Raw genomic sequence first — 10,847 nt, 5'->3', positions numbered from 1 at the left:
TATTCTTTTCCAGTTTCTTTTGCCTTATAACAGAAACTCTTTTCACCTGGATTTCAGAAGATAAGATTCATGAGCTGTTTGTGTGGTTCACTACTGAATCCTAAAAAGGGTGTTTGCCATGTAGTAGGTACTCAATAGCTGTTGAATGGACACACTGAATAAGGTAATGTGAGAATGAGATTACTGAATTCCTGACTGCAAAGTATACAGCAAATTATTAATTGGGTTATATAAAAGTCAACTGTGGACCAGTATGGCTTAATGTATTCCAAAACCAGGAGACATCAAGCAAAAAAACTGACCGGAGAAATCAAGCTAAAAAACTGACTGGAGAATCCAACGCAAAAAGAAGAAAGGAAGAAATCAGTGTAAAATCTAGGGGATGGGACAGGGGAAGAAACAGGACGTTCCAGATACTCAATCACCCCCACTCCCAAATATTACCAAACACATGTTCAAACTGAGAAAAAGCCATTTTAATAACAGACACATACATTCATAGGACTTTAAACAAGATGTAGTATAAAATCTTAAAAAAAAAAAGGAAAGAAAAAAGAAATCTGCATTTACTTTACCTGTAAACTGCCTAAGAGCTGGTGGATTAACTGGCTGACAGGACCGCCCAGGGAAAACAAACACACAAATAATGAGGTGCACCAACACTGTTAATGAGTAAGAAATAACAACTGCAGATCATGCTCCACACGCCCAGCCACAGTACCCTAATCTTGCCTCCCTAGAGACAAACCAGGATAGTCCTTCCCTAATTCTCTAACTCAGTCACTTGTTAATGGGTCACCTCTTAAATTTCTTTTTTTTTAATTTCAAAATTACTCTTGGTTTAAAGACTCCACACATTCTTACTGGCCAGTCCCCAACAACTATATTTGTTTTGACAGAAATAAAAATGCAAATACTCCAACTGAGCCTTGATGACAACACACCATTTTCTATCTTTTACATCTGGGGGAGATTTTGTGAAGTCAAAAGCAAGCTATTACTTCTATTTCAAAACAAAAACAAAACGCCAACCTTCCAAAAGGTGACAAAGGCACCACTGCCATCAGGAGATATAGACAGAAAATGTAGTAATGCTGTTTACTGCTACATAGATGCATTTTGTGCATGGAGAGCCTCTTCACTTGACATGATATAACCAACAGAATTATATTTCAGGATAACAACGAAAGTAGTTTAGAAAAGGCAAACAGTTACACACAAAAGCATAAACACAAGTACCTTGATTTTCAGCTTGCAATAAGGGTAATAAGTTTGACATACATATCCAGAAAATTAGACAAGGTGATTTTTGGCACAGTTAATACTGCCAAACACACCACCACTCAGTGCAAGCTTTGTTTGCCAAGTCCCAAAAGTGGCCTGACATTCTCTGTGCAATGAACATACTCCCCCCCACTACTATCCCATTCACTGGGCAACAGCAGCATGAGGGAGACAAAGTATGGGGACTCAGGAGGGAGAAGGATAATACTTGATTTGGGAGAAAAACCATGGGCTACTTGTGCTCAAGAGAATCACAAACATTTTTCATGAGAACCCCAATGCAAATACTGGCTGGAATATGACCTGGAGACTACAGACATCTACCAAAGTCATAAATACAAGGGTCCAAACTGATGTTTGGCCATTTATTTTAAAGGGACAGATGAAGTAATTTTTCTCTAATGGAGAAAGACAATTAAAAATAGATTTTTCTTATTGGAACTGCTAAATAAAAGTGTATCAAAGTGGTTTTAAATTTGATGGGCAGTTATCTGTTGAAATTGCAATACAAAAGGGTCACTTAAAAAAAAAACCTGAATATCCCACTTGTCCCCCCATCAATGTACACGATTAGAAAATATTTACACACTATAATTACAAGCAATATAAGCAGTATTTTATACTTTGAGATTTTGTACACTTTACACAATGCAAAATGAGAAAAATATGAACACTTATAAAATTACACACAAATAATGTATCTACAAAGTATTAAATTACAGAGAGTGAAAGCCCCCATTGTTGGGCAGATAGATGCCAGAGTTTCAAGCTTCTGTCAAATATAACTCTTTGTATCTATCTCATTAACCGTAAGTGGCATTTTCTAACAATACCCTTGAGAGGTAGTATCAGGATAATAATATTCTTACCAGTAAACTCAACACAGAATATAACTTTTGTTGGTCTGACTCTTGAAGCCTCATTCAGCTCGGGTTCTTGGGAACTGGATTAACTTAAGTCTTCCCTATAAAATCTCTAACTGCTCAATGCTTGACATGGGCTCAAAAGTTACTGATACTATTTAAAATGATAAGTTTAAGATAAAATGCTTTTTTACTTCTAAGCCTCAATTTAGAGGTAGAAAGCTATTTTTCAAAATTTGTTTTCTTCCCTCTCAAATCATAAACATCAAGTCCAATTCCCTCCCCCTCCATTATCCTTCTCCCCACAACTAGAGGCAGTAGAGCGCTCAGGAGAGCAGTGTCACCTACGTCAATATTGAAAGAAAGAAAGAAAAAAAAAGCTGGCATTATCTTTCAAGAAACAAACCCTCCTAAAAGAGACGCTCAGTCAACAAAAGAATTTTTCAGTTAGCTAGTAAGAGGCTATTACTACCAAAGGTTTCAAAAGGCCCCTGGGCTAAGACCAGCATGTGCACTTCTACTAACCCTCCACCATTTAAACCAAAGGATGGCTTTCCAGTGTTTAAGAATTTAGAGCAGCTGTGGTTTTCAAGTGCAACAACTTTAAAATACAAGCACACACGTGCGCGCACACACACAAACGCGCGTGCGTAGTGTACCAAAGAATAAACACCATTCAGGTCTCTGCCAAGGTTATATACTCATGAAAGTAAGGTTTTTGGAAACTTGTTCAGATCTTTAAGTTTTTACAATATAGATTTCTGTAATATGGCTACCAAGGGGCAGAATTCTAAGATTTAGCCAAGATTCTAAAATTTAACCAGTATTAAAAAAAAATATATATATGCACTTAGAAGAAATCCAAAACAAACTGCAAATGTATGTTTTGGAATAAAAACAGAGCCACTGTTTAATAGCTTAAACTCTTCCCCTTAAAGGGATCTGACAATATAACAAACTTCTGTTTCTCAAATGTTTGTTTAAATGTATTTTAAAAACCTAACAGATTTATAATCTTGAATAGTGAAGAAAACTGCATGGATCGAAACCTCCCAGTGGTTTACAGAAGTTACAGAAGAGATCTATCTTTTATGTCAGTAAACTCAGTTCTAAGCTTTCCCTTTGACTCCTAAAATAACCAAGAGGGAAAATTAAACCAAACTGCAACTTGATCTTTGTTTCCATGTCCAACTCCTCAAAGTTGGTCCAAACCCTTTCTTACATACTTCCTTTGATTATCCAAGTGCTGCAAAAACAAAAACAAAAACAAAAACAAAAACAAAAACAAAACAAAAGACAACTGGCTTACATTTAACAAGAGGAGTTAACAGGGGCAAGTCAGACATGCAACTGTTAGCTGCTTCTACCTCTCCCCTCTTGTTACAGGATTCTGCTCTTCTAAAAGGCCAGTTGCCTTAATTAAGCAGATCACACTTCATATCTGCTTCAGAAATGGCAATTTCTTCATTATCAGCTTCATACAAGATATTCAAGTAGCACATTTACTGCACATTTTCTTAGCATTCCACTGGATTCTGCAGTAATCCTTTCTACTTCTTTTAGGAAAGGCTCTTATTGAATTTCTCTTGGTTCGTAATTTTGCTGCTGCAACTCCTGTTAAGAATCTGGTACCCAGAAGTCATGAAGCTGCCCCTAGAAAAGGGGAGGGGGGAAAACAGGGTAAAGGAACATGAGATTATTTATTAATCCTTATAAAACTACTAATCATCACACAATGGGCTTTGATAATGAAAGTAATAAAATCTTGATATTATATATTTCTCTGAAAATTTATGGTAATCAGATTTAAGTTTCACATATTATGGTCTAACAATTAAAAGAACTGTAAGTAAGTACAAGATATTTTCCTCACCAACACACACATATGGAAGGACATATTTAAGAAGATTAAGTAAAATGCTAAGCAGATTAATACAGAGTTTTGATATTAAATTCTTTTCTGTTTTAATGTTACATCAGCAAAGATGGCTGGCCTAAAAAAAGTCTATTGAGGTTAGAAACTAAAACAGCAAGAACAACAAAGTATTAAAATTTCACAATGACTTCTTTAAAAGGGCAGGAATATCTTATGAATATCAATAGCAAAAGAGTCAAAATGTCGTAAAACAGTGAGATTGCTCTTCTTAACTAATCTTCAGTGTTCCTGTTACTCTGATATAAAATACAAGCAACTTCTTGGCCATATCTACAGAAAGTATGGTCCCTGGATGCCATTATCAATGGCATCAATCTGAGAATCTGTTAGAAATGCAGAATATCTCAGGTTCCACTCCAGACCCACTGAATCAAAAGCTGCATTTCAACAAGTTCCCAGTTGATGCTTACGTACATTAAAATTTGAGAAGCATTTTGCACAATCCCACATTAGCTGGTTTGTAAACAAGCAGGACGGCAAACTTAACAGCAAGTGTTTAAACAATGCCCCTCTTAAGCAAAGTCTCCTTAGATATAACACTAAAAGTGTAAGTGACAAAAGGAAAAAAAAAAGATAAAACTGGACTTTACCATAATAAAAAGCTCCTGTTCTATGAATAATACCATCAAAACAATGAAAAGACAACATACAGAGTGGGAAAAAAATATATGTAAATTATATACCTAATGAGGGACTTGTATTTAGAACATATGAAGAATTCTTACAATTCAATAATAAAAAGATAAGAAACCCAATTAAAAAATGGGCAAAGGATCTGAATAGACATTTCTTCAAAGAAGCTATAGGAATGGCCAATAAGCACATAAAAAGATGCTCAACATCATTTAGTCATTAGGGAAATGCAAATTAAAACCACAATGATGTTCCACTTTGACACCCTACTATGGCTAGAGTAAAAAAGACAGATAATAACAAGTGTTGGCAAGAAATGTGGAAAAATTAGAAATATTATACATTCTGGTGGAAATGTAAAACATTGCAGCTACTTTGGAAAACAGTCTGGCAGTTCCTCAAAACATTTAACACAGAGTTATCACAGGACCAAACAATCCCCCTTCCAGGTATATGCCCAAGATGTTCTCATTTGAAAACATATGTTCACATCAAAACCTGTACACAATGTTCATGGAAGCATGTTATAACAGCCAGGAAGTGGAAAGATCTCAAATGTCCATTTAATAAGTGGACACACAAAATGTGATATATCCGTACTATAGAATATTATTAAGCAATAGAATGGACATATAACGCTACAACATGAATTTACTTAACATATTACACAAAAAAAGCCAGTCATGAAAGACCACATGGTAAATCATTCCATTTATATAAAATGTGAAGAATAGGCAAATCTATACAGACAGAAAATAATCAGTGCTTGCCTAGGATTGCCTTGGGCTTGTGGGGAGTGGGGATGAGTGTGCAGGTGGTTGGGAAATGAGGGGTGATTGCTAATAGGTATGGGATTTCTTTTTGGAATGACAAAAATATTCTAAAGTTAGACTGTGGTGATGGTTGTACAACACTGTGCATATGCTAAAAACCACTGTACACTTTAACTGGATGAAATGTATGATATATGAACTTTATCTCAATATTAAGAAACCTGCTCCATATGAAATAACCTCCATTTGATGCAATGTAACATTTTAAAATGAGGGCAACCACTTCTGGAAATAAATTAATGAATATAAAGCAAACAAAAATTTAAAAATATATACAAAGTACACTGAGTTTTTAGTTTATCTTAAGATACCTAGAAGCAAGTGCTCTGTCATACTTTTTTGAACAATATGAAGAAATATCATTTGGTAAAACCATTAAGAATAAATAAAGTCATTTAATAAAATGACACCTGAGTAGGCCGACAGTTCTGGATTATTTCCTGCCATTTTCCATGTATCCTGGCAACCAAGTCTTTTACCTTAAAAATATCAAGAAAGGGAAAAGGGATCAGATCAAAACATCCTCACCTAAATCAATTTAATGTTTGATATAAAAGACCTGACAGCTGTGACAGACCCACACCCAACAACTCAATTTAATTTTTTGTCAAGAAAGAGAAAATAAACTACTCATCTTCTGGAGGATCTTTCAAGTCATAGTGATTACTAAGACTAAGAACTTTCTTCATCATAATATCCAAAATACTGAATGCTTAGGACTCCATTTTCCCATTAGTTTCTAAAGATCATCCAGAAAAACATTTTCTGTTTTCAAGATATGTATTTTCAACTTGCTAACTTTTGAACACCCAGATAGAGAAACTGAAGAGTGGGCTTTATCACAGGACACAAGACTTTGGCTGTTTTCTGCCTCCCAAGTTCCATTTGAAAAACTCAAGGCCACAAAAAATGGTTGTCATTTGTTCCTTTCCACATTATCAGAAGGTCCAAAATTCACTGTTAAGCCTCTCTAGATTTATTCAAAGTACAGTTCACTTTTGAACAATGTGGGAGCTAGGGTTGCCAACCCCCTGCACAGTAGAAAAATCCTTATACTGCTATCTCTGCCTCAAAAACAAAGGAACTGATAAATGACTCACCCAAGGGCAGGAAGTTGAAACAGTTTGGACAGAATTAGAACTCAAACCTGTGTTGTTCAAAGATGGACTGCACTATGACTCCTCTTTAAATACTCAGTCTATTCCTACATTTGGAGGTTTTGCAAGTCTGTGTGTGAAACAAACTTTCCTACCACACTAGAGATTCTCAATTAGTTCTTGAACATAACTGCTTGACAAAATACTTTAAACAAGTCATGAATTTTACAGTTGCTTTAAGTTTATAAAGTAAGTTCCAAGGTCTGCTTTTTTTTTCCCACTTAAGAGTTCAGTTTTTCCAAAACAATCACCACCTTTTCTACTAGAGGCTTGTGGAGAGGCATATAATTCATTTATTTCAGCAGGACCATCTCCTGAAGCAATTTCCATAGATCTCTGTGTCATTCTCCACTCTAAGTAAGAGGAACCTTTGCACCAATCTACGCCCAGCTCTTGGCTTTAAGAAACAAAAACCTTGGGTGGTCTCCTTTTTAGCATGTCTGTCAGCAGTAGCTACTACCACCAAGGTCTATGGGCCAGTAACTCTAGCCAATGTTCAAAAGAATGTGCTTCTGAAACTATGCTTTACACTCTAAGGCAAAGGGCCATCCTCTTCATGTATTTGAAAATGTGCAATCTGATACAACTTCATTAGTTGCTCATTTTTGTAATTAACTTAAATCTATTAAAAATAAATACTGATACTAAATCTGAATGGGCACTGTTGAAATGGCTACTCTTTACAGCTAATTAATATAAAATATAAAGTTACAATGCTGAAACTTCACATTCAATGACTATTCAGACACCAATGGCAAGAAAGAATCAGCTTTACATTGCAAAAGCTAAAAGATGATTTGGAATAAAAAAAATCCTCAGAAGAAAAAAATTTTTTAAAAGTGTTTAAGTTTATTGTTTCAGGAAAACATGTCAAAAATTTTTTTTAATACTGAAATTTCTTTCCTAACTCCATACTCATATATTCAGCTTTTCTATCTAGCTTGTCTTTGAATATACTAAACCTTTAAGAAAAAAGCTTATTAGCAAGCTTACTGCTGAATTATTTCCATCCTAGAGCTCAGACTAGGTGATGAAGGACTGAGATTTGAAGAGTCCTTCCTTTAACACATTCTCTAATGGAATATTCAAAGAGTAACAGTTAACCTATTTCTTCTCTATGAATAAAACAAATTTCAACCATCACAAAATTTTATAACCACTGTTTTAAAACTTATATATTTAAACAATGTTTTAATCCTTAAAGCTAGCTCAATCATAAAAGTCTTAATTTGTACAATGGGAAAAAAGACTGAGAAGTTTCATAAGTACTAGAAAAATTTTTCTCTTCAGCTGTCAGGAGTTTTAGAACAGAAAGTATAGTAAAGTGAAAAATATATTTGCCTTGAGATTTTTTTCCCTTACACTTTCAATCTAGCCAGAAGTACTTAGTAGAAGCTGATTACTGTTGTTAAAGGAGAAAGTCATATTTCTAATCTTTTATGTTCTTTTTTAGAGGCTTATATGCTTCTCTTACTCAAATATTAATGAAACCAAGGTTAAAAAAAAAAACCCAGTGAGAAAAATACATACCTTAGTTCTATAAAATAGTCTTGCATCTTCCCTAATATCACACTTAACATGCTTTTCCAAAGCCCCACAGAGGTGTACAAAGTGTTTCTGTATAAAAAAAATGCAAGGGGTGAAAAAAACTCTGGAGCATTACAAATTAACAAAGAGATTATGTAGCAAGAACAATTAACAATCATTTAAATATCTACCTTAGTAATTTCTGATGTTAACTATCCAACATAATAGCAGTCAAAGCAATAAAAAGTAGTAACTGCCACAACAATAAGACTACGGATGGCTGACTGCTAGTTAATGCAAAAAAAATACACAAAAAATAAAGGTTGTTTTGCTATGTATTAAGGCACATTAATGAAAATCAACCCTAGAGTTTAGATCATGATGTAGTGCTCAGAAATTTAGAGTCCTTTCTTTAACACATTCTCTAATGAAATAGTCAGTCAAGTAACAGCTAACCAATTTTCTTCTCTAAGAACAAAACAAGCTTTAATAGTAGTTCCTTGAAAAATTAAGTGCCTTAAGTTTTAGAAGTGTACAGTCTAAAACAGTCACTCTCATATGTATATTAAGGTTGAATATACTAAGGTGAGAATGTAAATGGACACTTTTTGGGAGGGAAATATGGTAACAGCTATTTAAAAATAATAAAAATTTGAAAAATTTATAATCTTTGATCTAGCATTTCTACTTCTAGGAGATTTACCCTATAGAAATGCTTGCATAGGTTCATGATAGCACTATGTATAACTGCAAAAAAATGTAATGCTCATCAATAAAGGTCAATAAAGATTTTGAGATACTATAGTTATTAGACAGAAGTGCTTAATTTAAAGTAGGAAAACAGACAAGCTGCAAGTAATATGAATAGCATGACTCCATTTTTGTTAAAATAATTATGTTAGTATATGTATAAATTATGGAGAAATTTACAGGATGGCAATGGGTTATAGTCTCTCACTTTCTACCTTATGTGATTTTTTCCCCCAAGAATGCTCATTTTTAGTTTTATTTATTCATTTTTAATATATTTTTACTGAAGTATAGTCAGTTTACAATGTTGTGATACATGGCTTTATAATAATCAAATTTTAAAGCAATAATTGTTTTCTAATCAGAAAAAAATTAAAAAGTATAAAGAGTAAAGTATAACAACATTATAGATATACTATTATCAGGTTCCAACCGGGAGAGTAAACATAGTTCTATGCACAAGGGGATTTATAAAAACACATGAACCAGTCTTTTGTTCTTTTGATAATGCCTATGGAGATACAAAGTTTTAAACAGGGGTTGGATTACCTAAGGTGTGAAATATGAAAAATTAAATTAGAATTTTCCGCAGGAGTTACATGATAGTATAGGAAGAATAAAATCACTCAAAATGAAAATCTTAACATAGGGAGATTAATTCAGAAATGCGTATCTGAAGTAGCATGACTTACCATCAGTTTAACTTTGAAGGCAAACATTATTTCTAATGAAAAAAGTGGAGTGGGAGACGAGATGGGAAGAAACCAGCTAAGAGTTATTATCCCATTTGGTTTTGGTGATCTTGATATCTTATTAATGTCTTATACTGTTGCCAAGTAATGATGCTAAGTTCAACTCCAATAAGCAGAACTAACATTTGTAGACAAATAATTCTTGTCAATGATATAAGTGCAAGATTATTATTACTTCTCTTTCCAGTGTATGCTGAGATTTCTGGAGCGAATCCAAAGTTAACTTGATTAAAGTTATTATATTAAGTTTTCTTCTGTACAAAGAATGTTAATTCATTGCAACAATAGTGACACTTTTTAAAGACAAAAAAACACTGAACAGTACCTACCCGCTGTCCAGAAGAAAAAGAATGAGAACAACTAACTTCACCAACTAAATGAAGTAGAATGTAGGTCAAATAATACGCCTGTTAGAGAAATGAATAAAATGAACACCCATGAATTAACCAGCACAGATGTCATCCCAGTTTGTACATTAGGAGAACTGCCCAGGAAAGATTAGGGATTTGCTAAAGTTAACTGAGCTGGTAAGTAAGGATAAGTCAAGTATTTAACCCAGGCTTTCTGATTTCTAACTCAAGTGCATTCCTTTTACCACCTCATGAATGCACAAGAAAAGGGCTACAAAAAATATTCCCAGTATTAAATTACCAACAACCATCCTTTTATCTCAGTTCTCTAGTTAATTGAAGAATTTCACGACAGTAATAAATAAAAATATCATTCACTATATAATTTTGTTTGCTAGAATATATCTAGTCTCTAAACCCAGAAATGCCTATGCTATCTGTCTATGGTTAGGAAGCTGTCATTGGTTATGTTCATAAGTACTCTTTTGAGATGATCTAGCCCTGGATACCTGCTTTTCAAGTTCCAAATGAAGATTATCATCGATAGTGCCATTTGGCTGTTCAGCCCTTTTCTTTGAGACCATTTTCTTCAATAAATCAGAAGGCTTCATTTGTACAAGATAGCGATGTAAGACTGATACCTATCAAAAGAAAGAGACCTTGAACAATATTAAGCAATACAGTTGCTTTTTCTTAGGCTATTTTTTTTTCAGTGTGTCCTCTGTTCATTTTGCCTTCTCTGATTTTGCCCCTTTAGCTTCT

The 10,847-nt window shown here is 34.0% G+C and overlaps 1 protein-coding gene across 3 annotated transcripts in view; it reads right to left on the bottom strand.

Moving 5' to 3' along the window:
- Positions 1-454: 454 nt before the first annotated feature.
- SLF2 (SMC5-SMC6 complex localization factor 2) overlaps positions 455-10,847 on the bottom strand; it is a 39,924-nt gene continuing 29,531 nt past the window's right edge. For all 3 annotated transcript variants that reach the window (XM_006210508.4, XM_031682720.2, XM_072971767.1), the window contains exons 16-20: positions 10,595-10,726; positions 10,065-10,142; positions 8,237-8,323; positions 5,960-6,028; positions 455-3,800 (exon numbers count right to left, since the gene is read on the bottom strand). In XM_006210508.4, coding sequence (XP_006210570.1) covers positions 3,765-3,800; positions 5,960-6,028; positions 8,237-8,323; positions 10,065-10,142; positions 10,595-10,726 — 402 coding nt within the window. In that variant the 3' untranslated portion in view covers positions 455-3,764. The remainder of the gene's footprint in view (positions 3,801-5,959; positions 6,029-8,236; positions 8,324-10,064; positions 10,143-10,594; positions 10,727-10,847) is intronic.

The sequence above is a fragment of the Vicugna pacos genome, chromosome 11, assembly GCF_048564905.1.
Source record: "Vicugna pacos chromosome 11, VicPac4, whole genome shotgun sequence".
Taxonomy (NCBI): Eukaryota; Metazoa; Chordata; class Mammalia; order Artiodactyla; family Camelidae; genus Vicugna; species Vicugna pacos.
Note: the sequence above shows the minus strand (reverse complement) of the source record. Positions and strands in the feature narration are given on the sequence as shown.